The sequence below is a fragment of the Crocodylus siamensis genome, chromosome 1 (assembly GCF_052110815.1).
Source record: "Crocodylus siamensis isolate JL-2025a chromosome 1, ASM5211081v1, whole genome shotgun sequence".
In the NCBI taxonomy this organism is placed as follows: domain Eukaryota; kingdom Metazoa; phylum Chordata; order Crocodylia; family Crocodylidae; genus Crocodylus; species Crocodylus siamensis.
In genome coordinates, this window is record NC_143395.1 from 210,087,598 (window position 1) to 210,106,277 (window position 18,680).

The following is an 18,680-nucleotide window of genomic DNA, read 5'->3' on the forward strand; positions in this document are numbered from 1 at the left end:
CCTCTTGCTACACGCTTGGCCAATCAACGCCCACCTCGCACCGGCCACGGCCGTGACTACAGAAGCGGAGGGAACGAGCTCCTGGCATAGGGGCGCCCCCCCCGGGGGAGTGATGGGGAACCTGCTGCCTTGCCCCGGCCTGGGCTTTGCGTTCAGGAAGCACATGGCGCCGCGGCCGGGCAGGGGCAGCACGTTAGAAATTCCGCTGCAGCCTCCCAGCCGAGTACAATTCCGCTTACCGCAGCTCCGTCTCCCGCGGCAGGGAGGAAAAGGATGGAGCCAGGAACTGGAAGGGCCTGTTCCGGGCTTCTTTTTTTCCTACGGGCTGCTGAGACATTAAGGCAGAGAGCCTGGGAGCCGGGATGGGGAGAAAGTAGACAGAGGGAGGGAAGAAGGATTTGGCAGAGAAGAGTAACGGTTTTCAAGGAGGCTACCTGGACACAAAACAGTCTCTAGCAGTGGAGTGCTGTCATGCTACCTGAGAAATCAGGGCAAACAACTAGTTACCTGCAGTGCCTGTACACAAATACATGGAGCCTGAGAAACAAGCAGAAAGAACTGGAAACCCTTGCACAGTCACAGCACTATGATGTGATTGGAATAACAGATGTGGTGGGATAGCTGGCAGGACTGGAGCACTGTCATGGATGAGTACAAACTGTTCAGGAAAGACAGGAAGGAAATGAGGAGAGGACTTGCACTTTATATGGCTCTTTTACATGATTACTCAGACCTCCCCATGAAACTGGAGATGGGCCTGTTGAGAGTCTCTATCTAGGTCAAGGTCAGAGGGGAGGGCAATAAGGATTAAGTCATGGTGGGGGTCTGCTATAGACCACCAGACCAGGAGCAAATGATGGATGAGGCTTTCTTCAAACAACTAGTGGAAGTTTCCTGATCACAGGCCCTGGTTTTAATGGGGGACTTCAATCACCGTGACATCTGCTGAGAGGCCAATACAGCAGTGCACAGGTGATCCAGAAAGATTTGAGAGTGGGCACAACTTGGTGCAGCTAACTAGGGGCCATACTCTTGACCAGCTCCTCACAAGCAGGGAAGAATTGGTGGGGAACATATCAGTGGATGGCAACTTGGGCAGCAGTGACCATGAGATGACAGAGTTCAAGATCCTGAAGAAAGCAAGGATGGAGAGCAGCAGAGTATGGACCCTGGACGTCAGAAAAGCATGCTTCAACTCACTCAGGAAACTCATAGGCAGAATCCCCTGGGAAGCCAGTCTGAGGGAGAGGAGTCTAGGACAGCTGGCTGTACTTCAAAGAAGCCTTACTGAGAGTGCAGGAACAAACCATCTCGATGTGCAGGAAGACTAGCAGGTATAGCAGAAGACCAGCTTGGCTTAGCAGGGAAGTCTTCGGTAAACTAAATCATAAAAAGGAAGCTTATAAGAAATGGAAACTTGAATAAATAACTAGGGAGAAATATAAGAGCATTGCTCGGGTATGTAGGGATGAAGTCAGGAAGGCCAAAGTACAATTGGAGTTGAGGCTAGCAAGGGATGGGAAAAGTAACAAGAAGGGTTTCTACAAGTATGTCGGTAGCAAGAGGAGGATCAGGGGAAGTGTGGGTCCCTTACTGAATGCGAAAGGCAACCTTGTGATAGAGCATGCAGAAAAGGCTGAAGTTTCCAATGCCTTTTCTATCTCAGTCTTCACAGGCGAGGTCAGCTCCCAGACTGCTGCACCTGGCAGCGCAGTTTGGGGAAAAAGTTGGCAGTCCTCTGTGGTGAAAGAACAAGTTAAGAACTACTTAGAAAAGCTGGATGTGTACAAGACCATGAGGCTGAATGAGATGCATCCATGGGCAACGGATGCCACCTTAGTGGGGGGGGCATGTGCCCCCCCCAGCAACCAGTCAGCAAGCGGGGGGGGCAGGGGTCCCCCCACAGCTGATCCCGCTGACCGGGGGAACCCGATCCTGCACCAATCTCACTAACTAGCAAGGGTCCCCCACAAAAGATCATGAGGCAGACCATCACTCCGACTGACCGTGGCAGCCACTTCCAGAAGTGGCTGTGGCCGCTTCTGGGAGCGCAACAGCACTCCGCTCCCAGGCCAGTGCTTCCAGGGAGGGCACCCCGGTGCTCCCCCTACATGTTGCCACTGGATGCACCCAAGGGTGCTGAGGGCTGATGTGATTGCAGAGCCATTGGCCATCATTTTTGAAAACTCATTGCAATCAGGAGAGGTCTTGGATGATTGGAAAAGGGCAAACATAGTGCCCATATTTTAAAAAGGGAAGGAGGAGGACCCAGGGAACTACAGACTAGTCAGCCTCACCTCAGTCCCTGGAAAAATCATGGAGCAGATCCTCAAGGAATCCATTTGTAAGCACTTGGATGAGAAATGGGTTATTAGGAACAGTCAGCATGGATTCACCAAGAACAAGTTAAGAACTACTTAGAAAAGCTGGATGTGTACAAGACCATGGGGCTGAATGGGATGCATCCATGGGCAACAGATGCCACCTTAGGGAAGTCACGTCTGACAAATCTGATTGCCTTCTATGACGAGGTGGCTAGCTCAATGGATGTGGGGAGACTGGTGGATGTGTTGTACCTTGATTTTAGCAAGGCTTTTGATATGGTCTCCCACAACTTTCTCACAGGCAAGCTAAAGGAGTATGCTGGATGAATGGACTGTAAGGTAGATAAAAAACTGGCTGGAGCACTGGGCTCAGAAAGTAGTAATAAATGGCTCTGTCTAGTTGGCAGCTGGTACCAAGTAGAGTGCCCCAAGGATCGGTCCTGGGTTTTGTTCAATTTCTTCATCAGTGACATGGAGGATGGTATAGAGTGCACCTTCAGCTAGTTTCCAGATAACACCACGCTGTGGGGAATAATAGGTGCACTGGCAGGTAGGGCTAGGATTCAGAGGGACCTGGACAAGTTGGAGGATTAGGTCAAAAGAAATCTAATGAGGTTCAACAAAGGACAAGTGCAAAGTCCTGCACTTAGGTTGGAATAATCCCATACACCAATACAAGCTGGGGGCTGACTGGCTGGGCAGCAGCTCTGCAGAAAAGCACTTAGCGGTTACATTAGGAAATAAGCTGAATATGAGTCAGCAGTGTGCCCTTGTTGCCAAGAAGACTAACAGCATTCTGGGCTGCATTGGTAGGTGTTGTCAGTAGGTCAAGGGAAGTGGTTATTCCCTTCTATTCAGTACTGGTGAGGCCACATCTGGAGTACTGTGTTCAGTTTTGGGCCCCTGCTACAAAAAAGGATGTGAACAAATTGGAGAGCCCAGCAGAGGGCAACAAAAACAGTGAGGGGGCTGGGAGACATGACTCACAAGGAAAGACCGGGAACTGGGCTTATTTAGTCTAGAGAAGAGGAGACTTAATAGCAGTCTTCAACTACCTGAGCGGGGTTCGAAAGAGTATAGAGCTAGGCAGTTCTCAGTGGTGGCAGATGACAGAACAAGGAGCTACCATCTCAAGTTGCAGCAAGGGAAATTTAGGTTAAATATTAGTAAAAATTATCTACCTGGGAGAGTAGTAAAACACAGTTTTGTCATAAGACAGGCCACCATGTTCTGCATAAGCTGCAGCATCAAGACAGTTATCAGGGACAACCCCTCAAAGTACACTGCAGTAGTTTACCCTCAAGATTACTAAAGCATGAATGATGGTGGCAAGGGGTGAAGCTGAAGGAAAGGGACACACCTTTCTCCCCAGGCAGAGCTGATGAAAGGCACTCCTACCCAGCCCCACCATCTGAACATCCAGGTGCAACAGAGGATCCAAAAGTAACCCAAGACTGCAAACCTGAGTGAGAAAGGGAGGCTGATCTCCATCAGTGACAGGTTTCCTTATGCCCCCACCCCAAGTCACAAGGACTGCCAACCACCATCACATCTTTGTCCTCTTCTGGTTCAGCTTCCATTGCTTTAATCTACATCCAGTCCTCAGTTGTTGACAGGTGCGAGGGGAAAAGAGTGCGGCAGGGGAAAAGCTCTGAGAAACTTGATTTCCATCTTTAGCCTTGTTTGTTTGTTTTGGAGCTGTGTCCTCCTCCCTCCCCAAAAAAAAGAAAGAAAACCTTTCCCTGTGAAAACAGTGACTTGGACCCTAAGGAGTTGTGGTCAAGGTAGGAATTCCTGTAAGGGAGAGGGACCAATTTATTTTCTGGACCTTAAAGCTACTGATCTAAACTGGATGATTCATGCAATGGTGAGGAAAGTATTTAAGTTGATTATTCCATGAACTTTAAAATAGCTGATCCAAATTAATTGACTCATGCATTGGGGAAGGATTGACTTGATTGTTCTATGGACACTAAATGAATTGTTCTAAAAGATTGGACCCAGACACTAGAGGGGAATCAAGCCAAGTTAACTGATATATAGACCCTTAAACAAACTGACCTACAGTGATTGACTCAAGTCTGTAAAGAATGGATCGAAGTCATGGCCCGGTAGGGCCTGACTGAACAGATTCAAACTTTGGGACACCTTTCCTCTGTAAGCCAGTGATTGAGAATGAGCAGCTCAGTGAGTTGATGCAGGATCAAGACTCTGACACATACCATCCGTCAGGACATGGAAAGGGTGGGGTGGAAAGGGAAGAAGAGTCCCATGAAGAAAAGCCATTGGGTGGACTGGTAGAATCATGACTCAACCTCTATCCACCTCACAATAATTAATACATACTTCAAGACATGGGGGGCAAAATAGAGGGATTAGGGAGGTTGGTAGTGACAGGATCATCTGGTCCTCCCCACAGCCCGCTTGGGCAAAGTGGGGACCATGGCTTTATAGTACACACCCCTGGCAGCAGGCACTAGGTAAGAATCAAGGCTGCTGGGTCTAGGTGGTGTGAAAAAGAAGAGAGTGAGAGTGGATATCGTCAGTACTTGAGATTTCAGTACAATCTCATCCAATGGCCTCAGCTACACAAATAGGAGATAAGACGGAACCCTGGAAAACTCACAGGAAAGGTTGAGACCAGGGTGAGCACTTAGCCATCACCACACTCTGGGACCATCCTGCTAGGAAGGAGTGGAACCAGTTAAGAGTGGTCCCACAAATACTCACCCAGTCCTATAAGCATGTTATCAGCACCTCATGGTCAACTGCAAAGAACGCTGAAAAACCTAGGAAGATCAATACTAAAATTTACGCTGTTGATCTGCAGATTGTTTGCCCAGGCCACAAGCAATTTAATCCAGTCAATATAAATGGGACAAGACCAGGCTTCTCTACCCCCAACTCTGATTCTGCAACTGCACTGGAGGTTCCCAAGCCATGCCAAATATGGGTGATTTTGCCTAGATAAGTGGTCGCAAACTGCTGCTGGAAATTGGCCAGCACATCATAAGCAAGGAAACATTGTAATAGTTTCTTTAGGGTGGGAGGAGAAAAAGTAATGCAGCCATGCTGCAATTGGGGCTTCCTACCTGCTCTGTGGACACCTCCCTTTTCACCCATTTGTCCCTTTCCGCAGAGGCTCCCACTACAGGAACAAGGAAAGATCTTTTTTCCTTTGTTCTGCCTTTCAAAACCAAGTTGTGTATCTTATTTGGGGACATGCCATATGGGAGACAATACTGTGTTAACCATCAACCTTGCATTAAATAGCGATATATCAGGCTCTCCACCAGTTGTGACAGAACAAGGAAACACCAAGTGTCTCCAAAGACGTTTTCTTACTCCTCCCACCATCCAAGCCAGCCTCGTTTCCCAACCTCCCAACCCTCATTCACTTCCTGCCTTCAAAAAAGCAATGTCCTTCCCCTACTCCCTCCCATCCACCCCCACTCTTCCGCCAAGTTCTGCTTGGAGTCTTCAGCAGAAGAGAGGGTTTTCAAGAGGCATCTTCAGAAGGCATAGGGGAGCCCCCAGTGCACTTGTTTCCTGTAGCAATACTAGTTTGCCCAAGGACAAAGCCAGGTCATCTGAATACACTTGACAGGTGACGACTCCTTTCTCTGCTCCTCCCCACACCACATGCTTCCATGGATATGGTACAATCAAATGTCTACATTATGAGAAGTAGCCGGCATACAAAAACTACAGACAGATCATACGCACCCAAACCTGAGTTACCTTTACCCAGTCAGTGACAACTTTAGCCTTGCACATGGGTGAGGGCACACCAGTTTCAAATGTACTCAGAATACTTTACCCCAAACCCCAGCTTGGTTTAGCTGATTGGTCCACTACTGCTTTGCCGAGCTAGGCATATGGATCACCTCTGACCTGGACTGCTCCATATTCACAGTGACAGGGTGTGATGTACCAGATGATAAACTAAATGCTTTTTGGTCCAGCTCATGCCTGTCTTTTGCTCTGTCTACACACTACTGCTCTGCAGATAATTCACCCCCACTCTTGCTGCCTCCCGGGTGGGAGGTCAGCTGCAGAACCCCCAGTATCAGTGGCCAGCACCACTTCGAGCTTCATGTATATCCTGGGAACTGACCTTGCTCCACACCTTTGAAATTGAAAGGAACTTGCTGTCCTGTACAGCTGTCCCTGTATTCTATCTCCTGCTGTGGGCCACAATACCTGGTATAAAAGAAAAAAAAAATGTACTGATGTACTCTGATGCCTACCAGGAAGGGGAATAATACTTGGTGCTACCAAGCTTCCACCCAGGTCCTGGTTTGACATTGTGGAGGCTCCAGCTTATGGGTTCTTTACAGTGACAGCCGGCGGGGGAGTGCCTGCGATGCCAGCTGTGCCTCCTGGTGGTATCCCTCAGGGAGCAGACAAGAGAGCCATAGGAGGAGGTGGCAAGGCTCCAAACCATCCTCCACCATAAGGACGTGATTGATTCAAAACCTGGCTGGAAGATACCTGGATTGTTTCATAGTTTCTAGGGTCGGAAGGGACCTGAGCAGATCATCTAGTCCAACCCCCTGCCATGGCAGGAAAGATGATGGGTCAAATGACCCCAGCAAGATGTTCATCTAACCTCCTCTTAAACACCCCCAGGGTAGGAGCCTGCACCACTTCTCTTGGAAGCTGGTTCCAGACCCTAGCTGCCCTGACCGTGAAGTAGCACCTCCTGATATCTAACCTAAACCTACCCTCTGCCAACTTGTGACCGTTATTCCTGGTCACTCCTGGCGGTGCTCGGGGGAACAGGGACTCCCCCAATGCCTGCTGATCCCCCCTGACTAGTTTATAACAGGCCACAAGATCCCCCCTCAGCCTTCTCTTTTGGAGGCTGAACAGGTTCAGGTCCCGTAGCCTCTCCTCATAGGGCCTGCCCTGTTGTCCCCTGATCATGTGAGTGGCCCTCCTCTGGACCCTCTCCATGCTGTCGACATCCCTCTTGAAGTGTGGCGCCCAGAACTGGACGCAGTACTCCAACTGTGGCCTGACCAGTGCCGCATAGAGGGGGGGGATCACCTCTTTGGACCTGCTCGAGATGCATCTGTGGATGCATGACAAGGTGCGGCTGGCCTTCCTAACTGCCTCCCCACACTGCCAGCCCATATTCATGTTGGAGTCAATGATGACCCCCAGATCCCTTTCCACCTCCGTGCTGACAAGAGGGGAGTTCCCTAACCTGCAGGTATGGTGCCGGTTGTTCCTCCCGAGGTGCATCACCTTGTACTTGTCTGTGTTGAAACCCATCCTATTATCATCCGCCCACCCTTGTAACCTGTCTAGGTCTGATTGTAGCCTGTTGCATCCTTCCAGTGTGCCCACGTCCCCCCACATCTTAGTGTCATCAGCAAAGTTGAACAGGGTTCTACTTACCCCCTCGTCCAAATCACTGATGAAGATGTTAAACAGCGCAGGCCCGAGGACCGAGCCCTGGGGGACCCCACTGCCCACGTCCTTCCAGGTTGAGAAGGACCCATCCACAACCACCCTCTGGGTGCGGCCCTCCAGCCAGTGGGCAACCCATTTGACTGTGTGGGTGTCTACACCACAGCCCCCCAGTTTCTTAATGAGAACAGGGTGAGAGACAGTGTCAAAAGCCTTCTGGAAGTCCAGGAAGACTATATCCACTGCTACCCCTGCATCTAATGATCTGGTGATCTGATCATAAAAGGCCACCAGGTTGGTCTGACAGGACCTGCCACTGATGAACCCATGTTGGTTGCCCCTAAGCATGCAGTCCCCTGCTGGCCCCTCCTGGATGCGTGCCAGCATAATTTTCTCAAACAGCTTGCCTAGGATTGAGGTAAGACTAACCGGCCTATCGTTTCCCGGGTCCTCCCTCCTGCCTTTTTTGAAGATGGGGACCACGTTGGCCCTCTTCCAGTCCTCCGGTACCTCACCAGAGCACCACGAGTGCTCGTAAAGTTGTGCCAGGGGACTTGCAATGACCTCGGCCAGTTCCTTTAGAACTCTAGGGTGGAGAGGCAGTGCTAGAGAAGGAGGAGTACATAGACTCCCAAAAAGGAGGAAGTTTGTGACTGTTGGCAGCAAGCAGAAGTCTTCATCTCCACCTGCAGCAGCTTTTCTGGAAAACAGATATGGAGCCTTAGCAGCAGGGGAGAAGGAGCACATTCCATTCGTAGAAGAAACCAGCCCAGGCATCCCCAAGGTTGAGAGGGCACTATTTTTACTGCTGGGTTCTCACTGAGGATGAAGGGAAAAAAAAAAAAAAATCAAGAGTCTGAAACTCTGATGAGTTTTGGAAGGAGCACAGCACAGCAGGAAACGGAACAAAAGGAATCAGCAAAGTTAGGCAAATAGGAGTTCTGGACCAAAAAGAAAAAGGCAAGGGGCCCTGGGTTGCGACCGAGGTGCATCAATTAGGGGAAGTGAATGCACAGGTGTAACTACAAAATTACAAGATGTTTGTAGAAAACAAACTCAATTTATTATTATGAGGGCTTTACAAACTACCTGATTTGTACACATCTTCCACACATTTCCTCAGCTCTCCCCAAGCCATCCCGGCCTCGAGGACAAAGGTGGAATGCAAGGCTGCTCCTAGTGACGCAATCTGGTGTGGTTGTAGCGTCTGTACAGGTACCGGATTCTCTTCACAAGATTTTTGTAATCCTGGTCAAACATGCGATCACCCACCATCTTCTTTTTGCGGATGCATCTCTGCAGCTCGTTCCCTCGCCAGCCTCGTAGCCACTTGGGACCTGTGATCAGGTCCTTGGGATGAGCCTGGAAGTTTCCTGACAGCCAATAAAAGTGGGAGAAAAACAGAAGCAGTAAGAGAAAGGGAGTCCTAGGGGTCATTAGTCCCAGATGCCACAAACCAAAATCAGGGGTGAATCCAAGGGGTGGGGGCGGTGCACTGATACACTTGCACTCCCCGTTGATTCCCTGTCCATCCAAAATTTAAGCCAACTGCCTGGCAGCAGTAGCAGCATTTCTATTCAGGCAGCAGTGACAGAGCCTATTGACCTCAGACCTCATTATAATTTGCTTGATTCCTTCTAAACTCTTCATTCCACAGGGCCTAACAACCCTCTGTCCTACTAGATGGGTCCTACTACTCCAGCTATCGCAATGTTGTGGTCTGTTTGCTGCTTCTAGTCAAGTTGCACCTACTTCAGAGCCCTGCAGATAATATTTCTTGCTAGAGTTAAAAAAAGACTAAGGTTAATAAAGAAAGAGAGAGAGAGAAAGAGAGAGATGTACATTTAACTTTACTGACCCCATAATGAATGAAACAGAGTCTCTGGATTACATTTGCCTAGCTTGTTGTGTTTTTTATAACACGGAATACAGCATTTTAACCACCTTACCAATAAAGGAGGACTTTTTGCTTCAATCTTAAATTAAATAATACATTTCCATTCAGGCAGCAGTGAGACTGTTGACTGAATTCACGGCTCTTGAAAGTCTACCCAATTCCTTCTAAAGTCTTCATTCCACAGGTGTCAACGGCCCTCTCTCTTTTGATGGTCTTTGTGTTGTCCCAGTCCAACCAGCCCTTGTCCTGCAATTCTGTCCATCAGCTGTTCCTGGCAACATGGCTCCTATTTCATGCCTCATTTCAATGAATCTTAGAGAATCACAGAGGAGTGAGAACCTCCAGCAGTCATCTAATTTACCGCCGTGCCTGAGGCAGGTTCATCCCATATAAATCCCATGGGATGTTCAAAACATCCATTACAAATCCATCATCTAAACTTGACCTAAGACCATCAACCCTGGCACGGCACAGACGTAACACCCTCACAGCTAACAGAAGAAGTGCTATTAACATACACTCAAGAGATCCCAGGGACAGGCTATTCCTCCCGGCTGCAGAGCAAGGCAAAACCCCCTTCAGTCTGAATCAATCTGACCAGGAGTAACATTCCTTCCTGACCCCAAACCTAGCAATGCACTGGCCCCAAGCAAAAGGGCCAGATGACCTAGCCAGGAACCTCCAGTTCTTAAGTCCCAGCAGGAGCATTGGCACAGCCCAGTCACAGCCACGGGGTCAAGGCACCCGCTACAACCTTGTCATGCCCACAGGTCGGCCCCTCCCCCCGCCCGGCTCCCTACGGGCGGCCGCGGCTCACCCAGGATTCCCACGTTGTCGTAGACGCCGAAAAGGGCCCGCTTCTCCGTCCAGCGGTCCACCTGCACGTGCGCGGGAGGCTCCTTCACGCGCAGCCAGCGGGGCGCGTCTGAGGGGAGAGAAACGTTGTAAGACACGGGGGTCCGGGCCAGGGCCGCCCCGCACTCAGCGCCGCCTACTCACCAACGCTAATGGCTCGGGCGGCCGTGGGGCCGCGGCCCCACAGGAGCACCCTCGCCATGCGCAGCATTGCCGCCATAGCGCCGCTGCTGCTGCCGGCTCCCGCCGGGGGACGCGCGCGCGCAGTTTGCTAGGGTGCAGCCCCGGCAGCAGAGGAAGAGGATAGGCGCGCAGGCGGTCCGGGCGCACCCTACTCCACCCAACCACTTTCCCATCGGACCCCGCGGCTGCACTGGCGGCCTCCCGCAATGCAGCGCGCCCGGCTCCTGGAAGCTCAGGGAGGCGGGGTGGAAGCTGTCCTGCGTTGTGACGCAAGACGGCGCCGATTGGCCAGCGCCTACCGAGGAAACGGTTGGGACTTGCGCGGGCGGGCGCCTGGCGCCATTGGCCGCGGTGGTGAGGCGGTGTGTGTGCCCATTGGTTTCCTGGCGCGGCGCGCGCTTTCGAGCGGTGCCCGGGCCCGGCCACCACCTCCGTCATGGCGTCGCCGCCGCAGCCGCCCAGCGCGGCCTGGGAATTCCAGCTGCCTCTGTGCCCCGGGGACCTGCTGCGCAGCGGAGGCCCCGCCTCGCCCCGCCTGCTGCAGCCCGCGCAGCTGCCCGGCGCCCTGGCCGCCTTCGGGGCCGCCTTCGGGGCGCAGGGCCCGCGGGCCGTGCTGCAGCACTTCGACGCCCTCTGCAGCCTGCTGCAGTGAGTGCTGGGTTGGGGGGTCGCCCTGCCAGCCGGGCTCCGCCTGCCTCGCTGGGAAACGGCTGAGAGGTGCCGCGGGAGCTGGTTGCTAGAAGCCGCGCGTGCCGCCATTGTCCTACTCGGCTGCGTTGGGGGCCCCGCAAAGCCCGGCCGCTGTAGCCAGAGGGGGCTACGGTGCAAGCAGTGGGGCGGGCTTAGCCCTGCCATCTGGAGCCAGGCAGAAGGCAGAGCCGATTCACACTTTACCAACAGGGTGGGGGGTCAAGCTCACCCGGCTCCAGGTCCTGCAGGGCCCTGCTCTGGCCACCCCTGTTACAGACCAGTGCAGACCTCGGTATGCATGTCTGGCACAAGCTGTCTTGATTGCTTCATTGGAAACCGCCTGGTGGGGAGTCCAACGTCTGACTGGGCTGGGAGGGGTGGATTTGAGGGGTGTGCAGTACTCGCACAACCAAGACAGTAAGGTTTGCTCTTTCTGTAGGATCCTGGCTTTGTCCCAGGAGAAACCTGAAGTCTGTTTTTTAGGCAAAGCAACTGCCTGCATGCCCATTTCAATGCCATTCAAAACCTGGAACAGTCAGGCCCCAGGATGCATCAGGCTTCTGCTTTTAGCCAGTGGTGCTCACATAGGTGCAGGTGTGTCCATAGTGCCTTTAAAGGGTCCTTTTTGTAAGACTTTCTTTGTGTGTGGGTGGAGCTCTGCCCAATGGAAATGCCAGCTGCTGTAAGGATTGATGTGCAAACAGTCTGTAGGAGCCAGGGGCTAAAGAAGTACTCGGGCCAGTAGGGGACCCAGAATGGAGCAGTGGCTACCCAAAGGGGTCTTAAACAAGGAGTCCACATTAGATTTCTAGTCCATAACCATATCCATGTCCATAGTGTAGGCCAGGCTAGAGGTCAGGAGCCACAGTGTCCAAAATGCACAGCAGGGTGCATGAGGGGTCCAAGGTGGGGGTTGAAGCAGAACCAAGGTACATTGTTCCAAGGCTGGGAGCATAGCAGAGCTGCCACAAGGTGTGCAGTGCTGAGCAGCAAAAGCCCAGATGGAAGCCCTGGGTTTATATACAAAGCCCAGCCTATCCTGCAGGCAAGTAGCTTAAACCCAGGAGTGTCAAACCCATGGAGCTCCTTATGGGCTAGATTCAGCCCAAGGAACACAACAGTGGCACCTCTAGCTCCAGCACAGGGCATGCAGTAGTAGCTCTAACTCCTGTTGCAAGCTTTGAGCTGGAACTGCCACCACATCAGGCCTGCAGCCATGGCATTAGCTCCAGCGCAGGTCTTATAATGGTAACTCCAGCATGGGGCGGGGCTCGTGGCTCAAGAGATAGGTCTGCGGCAGTAGTGATGCATGGAGTGGCCAGAGGGTGATATCCTTGGTCATCCTTCTACTACTGACTGCCATGCTCACTGAGGCCAAAGGGCTCCAGATTCCTCTGCAGGCCAGTCATCCTCACCACACACCCCCAACCTCTGGTAGCCTGCAGGTAGCTCATCCATTTGGATAATGCAGCTCTGAAGGCTGGATCCAGCCTATGGTCTATATGTTTGAAACCTCTGGCTTCACCCTTATGGCTGCTGCCAGCCTAATACCAGGTAGCATGGCCAGAGATACAGACTGCTTTATAACAGCTGGATATGTATAGTTAAGGCTGCATTGTGCCCTTTCTGCAAGGTTTAGCTAGCTGTAACTGCAAAATATAGTTGGAGTATTTTGGGACTCTCCTGAAGTTGAAGTAGAGTGAGTGAGTGAGTGTGTGTGTGTGTGTGTGTGTGTGTGTGTGTGTGTGTATTGAATTTTCTAAACTGTTAACAGATCAATTGGGAAATACACTAAACTAGAATTTGGAGAACACAGTTTATGCACAGACTCTATTAGAAGCCTCTTTTGAGTCTTCTCACAACATGGTTTTTCTAATTGCAAGTGTAATGGGTTGAAAACATGAGTTTGGAGTAAGAATAGTAAATAGGATTTGAGGAGAAGTCTGGGCTTGCTTGTGGTTCTGTTGCTTGATTGAGCATGGTACAAGCAACCATCCTGCATTGTCTTATTGGTTGTGTCTACTTCACAGTCATTTCCACACTGTGGATGCTGCTATCAAAGAGACTGCCCTGGATCAGATGAAAAAAGGTGGGTGTAAACCTCCTTCTCTCCTTGTATGGGGAATGGTGGGTGTGTTCTCTCGCAGCTGTATGATGACATAAGGCAAATGTGACTTCACTGGCAGGGCTGCATCCTCAACCCATTTCCTTAAACAGGTCTGTAATCTTGGCAGACAATGCAGAGTTGTGTGTGTTTGCTGTAAGGGCAGACCAACAGAAAATTCCATTTCCTGTTATCCATCTCCTCCTAGCTAAGAGGTACTAGGAGTTGAGTAAGGTTATGGGGACAGGGTGCACTAATGATGTCCAAGGTGTGGGTATTGGGATGTGGCCCAGGTCAAAGCTGGTGAGAGATGAGCACAGGTCTTTGGTAATCTGATGGCTGCTGTTAGCTTGTGTTTGAGATGTGGGAAATGAGAATCATTAACCCATCTTGCCCTAAATTTCTCATGTCTTCCTATCTCATTGTAGTAGTGTCCTCTCACTCTAATGACCTGCCTTCCATCTTGGATGATCCTGGCCTGAGCTCCTCAGACCGCTTGGCTTACCTCAACGCCCTTAAGATGAACTGCTACGTGCTGACTCGTCTAGTGGAGGCTTTTGAAATGGAGTCTTTCAAGTGTGACTCAGTGGAGCTGAGTCTTGGTGGAAGGGTATGTGCTGTGGGAGGATAAAAATGGAAACTAAATATAGTTACTGGACACTCTGTAACTTTATTTTTATATGCTGATGTTCATTCAGTCAACTGTAACATTAGATATGTGGCATAGCTGAAGCTTCCTAGGTGGATACTGGCAAGGCTCTTGGGTCACATGGAGGCCCAGGATATATGGCGTATGCATCCTCAGGGAGTTCTTTTTGGGCAGGAGCAGCAAGGAATGTGACATATCCTAGTATTAATATTCCACTGGTATCTAAAGCCTGAGATGTTTTGTGTACAGGCTTTTCTCTAGTTAGTTTCTGACACTTGCTCCCTGGCATTCCTTCTGTAATAGAGGAAAGGTGTTGCAGTTGAATGCATTTGGTTGTAGTCTTCGGCTCATGTCGGAGTTATGGCAGAGGTTCTCAGTACTATAGAGCCTAATCTTTGTCTTTGCTACTAAAGGATGATGTAGCAGTCTTGTATTGTGCCACTTGTTATAGAATCATGGAAAAATAAAGCTGAAAGGGACCTCAGTAAGTCATGTAGGCCCACCCCTTGCTCAAGGCAGGATCATCCCTATCCAAACCATCCCATATAAGTTTTTATTTAACATATTAATTGAACTACACAATCAGCCCTATCCCACAACCGTAAGGTGGGTGCATCTACATGTGCGCTTTAATGCACATTAGCCTATTTTAATGTGCATTAAAGCATCTCTAAAAATGTGCTATTTAGTTAATGTGCATTAAAATAGGCTAACGTGTATTAAGTGTCACTTAAAAGCCATCCTCTTTAGTTAGTAGGCTAATGCACGTTTTCCTAGAACTTCACAATGGAGGTACTAGATTTAATCCTCATTAACTAAAGCGTATTAACGCATATGTAGACATGCCCATCATGCTCTCAAAAATCACCAAAAGTACTGTAACCTGCTACAGGTACGGCAGGGGGATGTGGACTGTTGGTGTCCCACCACTGCAAAGGTTCTTAAAATACACTCAGAAAATTGAGGAAGAGGGCCATATTCTCCTCTTCTTTATGGAAACCCTTCAGATATTTGAAGACTGCTATTACACTCACTCTTACTCACCTTTTCTGTAAGCTGAGCATGCTTATTTCTTTCAACATTTCCTTTATATGGCTTGCTTTCCAAGTATTTTTTCATTTTTGTTGCCTACCTCTGCACCCTCTCTAACTTTTCCATGTCTTTTGTAAAATTTCTGGTGTGCATACCTCGTAATCTTATTCTTAGAACAAGAAGGGCTGCACTAAGCGCTCTGGATTCTCATGGGAGGAAGAGAGGCAGCCACTCATACAGCTGCTGACAGAGCTGTTGCAACTGGATCTCCGTCGACTGTGGAGTGGTTTGGTGGTAGAGGAGGAATTTGTGAGGTAAGGGTGAGTTGAATCTTGAGGAACAGTAGATGGAATTGAATGAATGAAGGGTGTGATTCTTTCAGGGGTTGACTTTTAGAAGGATGGATTGAAAGGTAAAGCTTCCTATGAGGCAGAGCATAACAACAATGAGAAAGGACTTTGAGAATGATTCTGTAGTGCTGAGGAGTCTGAGAAAAAAGTTCTTGTTTCTTTAATCGTTTGGGACATTGGAGCCTGAGAAACAATTCAGTTGGGGGCGGTAATGATGGCAGGAACCTGGGAGGCTCCCCCAGTTCAAATCTCTTGTGTGGGGTTGGCATAGACTGCATTGTCAGATCCTGTCTCCATCTTCTTTAGCTTGATGACTGGCATCTGTTACCGCATCCTGGAGAATCCAACCATCAGTCACCAAAAGCATCGGCCTACACGGGAGGCAGTGATACATTTACTTGCTGTGACTCTGATGCGCTATGACCACATGCTTAGTGAGTTTTCTGCTTTCTTTCTCTCTCTTTTGCGCTTTCTCCTCAAACTATGTCCCACTTACATTCTCTGACCCTTTTTCCTCTCCTCTGACTTGGCAGGTGCCACTCTGAAGATCACACAGATGCTACAGCACTTTGAACATGTAGCCCCTTTGTTTGGAGAAGCTGTGAGCCTTTGGGCTACAGAGTATGGCATGAAGAGTATAGTGGGTGAGGTGTTGAGGTAAGAGAAAATCACCAAGACCCTACTACCTATATCCCTCTTCCTGACTCCCTCCCTCTCCCAACAGCTGTGGACACCTTCTTTCTATCTTTTCCCCTCTTTCTGCAGAGAGATTGGACAGAAGTGTCCAGAGAACCTGGCTCGGGATATTTCTGGAGCTAAGGGCTATGCTGTCTTTCTCACAGAATTGGCCGAACAAATCCCAGGCATGGTGTTGTCCAACATGAGTGTCCTGCTGCATCACCTGGATGGAGAGGTACTGTTTGGGAAGGAGCTAAGCTTTCTCTCCGGAAGAAAACAGAATGCTGCCATCCAGTATCTTCTGCCTCTAAGCTAAACCTATTTCACAAAAATCAAGAAACAAAAATTGGCACTCTGGGATAGATTTCTACCCTGGTACACTCTTTGCATTCATAGATGATGTAAAGAGAACAGAAATTGTTACGCAAACCCCCAGTATAGGCAGTCTGTCTCACCAGAGAATCGTGGGGCCTGAAAATCCATAAGTGCTGGACTATCTTTTTTAGCCAGAGTATTACAGGACCTTATCTTCTCTCAACTCCTAGTCTTATGATTTGTCTCTTTTCAGAATTATACAATGCGAAATGCCATCTTGACAGCCATGGCAGAGATACTGCTCCAAGTACTGAATGGAGACCAGCTAGAGGAAGCTGCCAGGAGTACACGGGACCAGTTCCTGGATACATTGCAGGCACATGTGTGTGATGTCCTTGGGCACGTGCGCAGCCGCGTATTGCAACTTTTCACACGAATTGTCCAGCGCAAGGTGAATATGCATGGAGTTAATTGTGAGCACAGGGCAGGGAGATCATTCAGTCTCACATTCGCTTGTACAGGAAGTAGAGGGAGAATATGAGGCTTCTTGCTGGGCTCTCAGGAAACCTCTGCTCTCTGCTTTTATGACTGCAGGTTGCCAAGAGCAAGGAGTGAAAGTTTCACTTATTTCTAAGATATATCAAGCAAGGTATTTCCTGTAGAGGTAAAGGGAGTATCACTGCTCTTGTAGGAGGCTCTGCTGAGACCTCATTTGGAATACTATATATAGTTTTGGTCATACATGTTGAAGAAACCTGAAATCAGACTGGAAGAGGTACAGAAAAAGGCTTCTTGGAAACAGAGAGCCTGTTATGGGGAAAATAGAGGAGCCGGCTTATTTCATCGAAAGAGAAGCTTGAGAGGAGGTCTGACTTACTCCCTGATGTGCTTATAGACGGTAAACACCAGGAAGGAGAGGAGTTATTTAAGCTAAAGGACAACATTGGCACAAATGAATATTAAAATAAACTGATCTGAATAAATCTTAGCTAGAAACTAGGAGATGGTTATATTGCAGGGCTGTAGTAGAAGTAGTGGCAGCAAGAATCCTAACTAGCCTTAGGATGGAAGGGATTATATGAACTCAGTAATCTTAAATTTCTTATGCTTTTATATTTGAGATGGTTTTTCTATCTGTACACCCCACTGCAGGATGCATATATACACCATCTATTTGAGCTCAGAGACTTCTTGTCATGCTGTGCAGTGAGAGTATAAATGGCAGCACGTACATCCCATTCCTTTGTCCTTCTCTTGTACCTTTGGTTTGGGAGAGCTTTTCTTCACTCCTCTCACAGACCTCATTTTTGACTTTACAGTTTGTTCTCATTCCTTCAGAGTTCAACTCTTCTTTTTTCCCCCAAAGGTGTTTTGTACATTCTAGCTAATATGCTTTTCGTATCTTTTTGGCCATTGCCACAAGGATATCCTGGTTTTGGACATTACTATATCTCAATTTTCTGCAACTAGAATATTACCCTTCAAGATCTTCAGGCTTCAGATATTACTAATGACAGATATGCCAACTGTCTGTACTGACAGAAATTTTCACATTCCAGGGAAATGTGCAGTTTGCAAATCCTTCAGTTCCTGAAACGAGTAGTCCAGGCTTTGTGCTTTTATTCACCCAGTAAATCTGTGGGCCCAGCCTCATACTTCAATGTTTGTGACTGAGATGGAGGTGGAGGCTTACACGTATAACCAGATCTTTAGCAGCCGGACTGGACAGTAGGGGTGTGGGAAATGGGCCATATTCAATTTGGATTTGGCCCAAACCAGGGATTTGGAGAAGCAGTGATTCAGCCATAGACACAGCTTTAAATGTTTTTTCTACATCCTTCGCGTGCTTGGCAGCAAACCCAGAAGTGGGCTGGAAGTACTTCTGGTCCACTTGTGGCTCTGCCGCTAAGTGCGCTTCCTCCCCCCCTCCCCCCGCACACTCCTGTGGGATGCTCTATCCACCCCAGCATCTCGGCATTCACGAGTTGCCTCGTAACTTGAGGTATGTAGAAAAAACATTAAAAGCTGGTTCTATGTCCGAATCATCAAATCTTCCTGATCTCTCTGAATCGATTCAGAGGGTTCAAATTCGATTTGTAGAGAGTAAAGGGTCTCCTAATTCAATTCAGATTCAGAGATTTGGCCTGCCAAATCAGGCCGAACCCCTGCCAAATTGAATCAGCAA

The 18,680-nt window shown here is 49.3% G+C and overlaps 2 protein-coding genes and 1 non-coding gene across 4 annotated transcripts in view; 2 read left to right on the top strand and 1 right to left on the bottom strand.

Moving 5' to 3' along the window:
- Positions 1 to 8,768: 8,768 nt before the first annotated feature.
- MRPL51 (mitochondrial ribosomal protein L51) lies at positions 8,769 to 10,870 on the bottom strand. Its single transcript, XM_090054661.1, has 3 exons — positions 10,639 to 10,870; positions 10,457 to 10,564; positions 8,769 to 9,115 (listed from the first exon to the last, which is right to left on the bottom strand). Exons 1-3 carry the CDS (start codon positions 10,712 to 10,714, stop codon positions 8,919 to 8,921), a joined length of 381 nt encoding a protein of 126 aa, XP_089910787.1. The 5' UTR covers positions 10,715 to 10,870; the 3' UTR covers positions 8,769 to 8,918.
- A 105-nt stretch (positions 10,871 to 10,975) lies between these two features.
- Positions 10,976 to 18,680, top strand: part of NCAPD2 (non-SMC condensin I complex subunit D2) — a 52,113-nt gene continuing 44,408 nt past the window's right edge. For both annotated transcript variants that reach the window (XM_090054637.1, XM_090054647.1), the window contains exons 1-8: positions 10,976 to 11,325; positions 13,398 to 13,456; positions 13,900 to 14,081; positions 15,327 to 15,466; positions 15,809 to 15,936; positions 16,036 to 16,159; positions 16,268 to 16,415; positions 16,749 to 16,946. In XM_090054637.1, coding sequence (XP_089910763.1) covers positions 11,114 to 11,325; positions 13,398 to 13,456; positions 13,900 to 14,081; positions 15,327 to 15,466; positions 15,809 to 15,936; positions 16,036 to 16,159; positions 16,268 to 16,415; positions 16,749 to 16,946 — 1,191 coding nt within the window. In that variant the 5' untranslated portion in view covers positions 10,976 to 11,113. The remainder of the gene's footprint in view (positions 11,326 to 13,397; positions 13,457 to 13,899; positions 14,082 to 15,326; positions 15,467 to 15,808; positions 15,937 to 16,035; positions 16,160 to 16,267; positions 16,416 to 16,748; positions 16,947 to 18,680) is intronic.
- LOC149874010 (small nucleolar RNA U85) lies at positions 13,514 to 13,812 on the top strand. The gene has a single exon (XR_016440130.1). It is a non-coding gene; the product is annotated as a small nucleolar RNA U85 (small nucleolar RNA).

What these genes read in the sequence shown, in the direction of transcription:
- MRPL51 (XM_090054661.1), bottom strand. Translation starts at nt 10,714, where the DNA reads ATGGCGGCAATGCTGCGCATGGCGAGGGTGCTCCTGTGGGGCCGCGGC. An exon ending in CGCCCGAGCCATTAGCGTTG is followed by an intron (nt 10,565 to 10,638) that starts GTGAGTAGGCGG and finishes CTCTCCCCTCAG; the next exon opens with ACGCGCCCCGCTGGCTGCGC. An exon ending in CGACAACGTGGGAATCCTGG is followed by an intron (nt 9,116 to 10,456) that starts GTGAGCCGCGGC and finishes ATTGGCTGTCAG; the next exon opens with GAAACTTCCAGGCTCATCCC.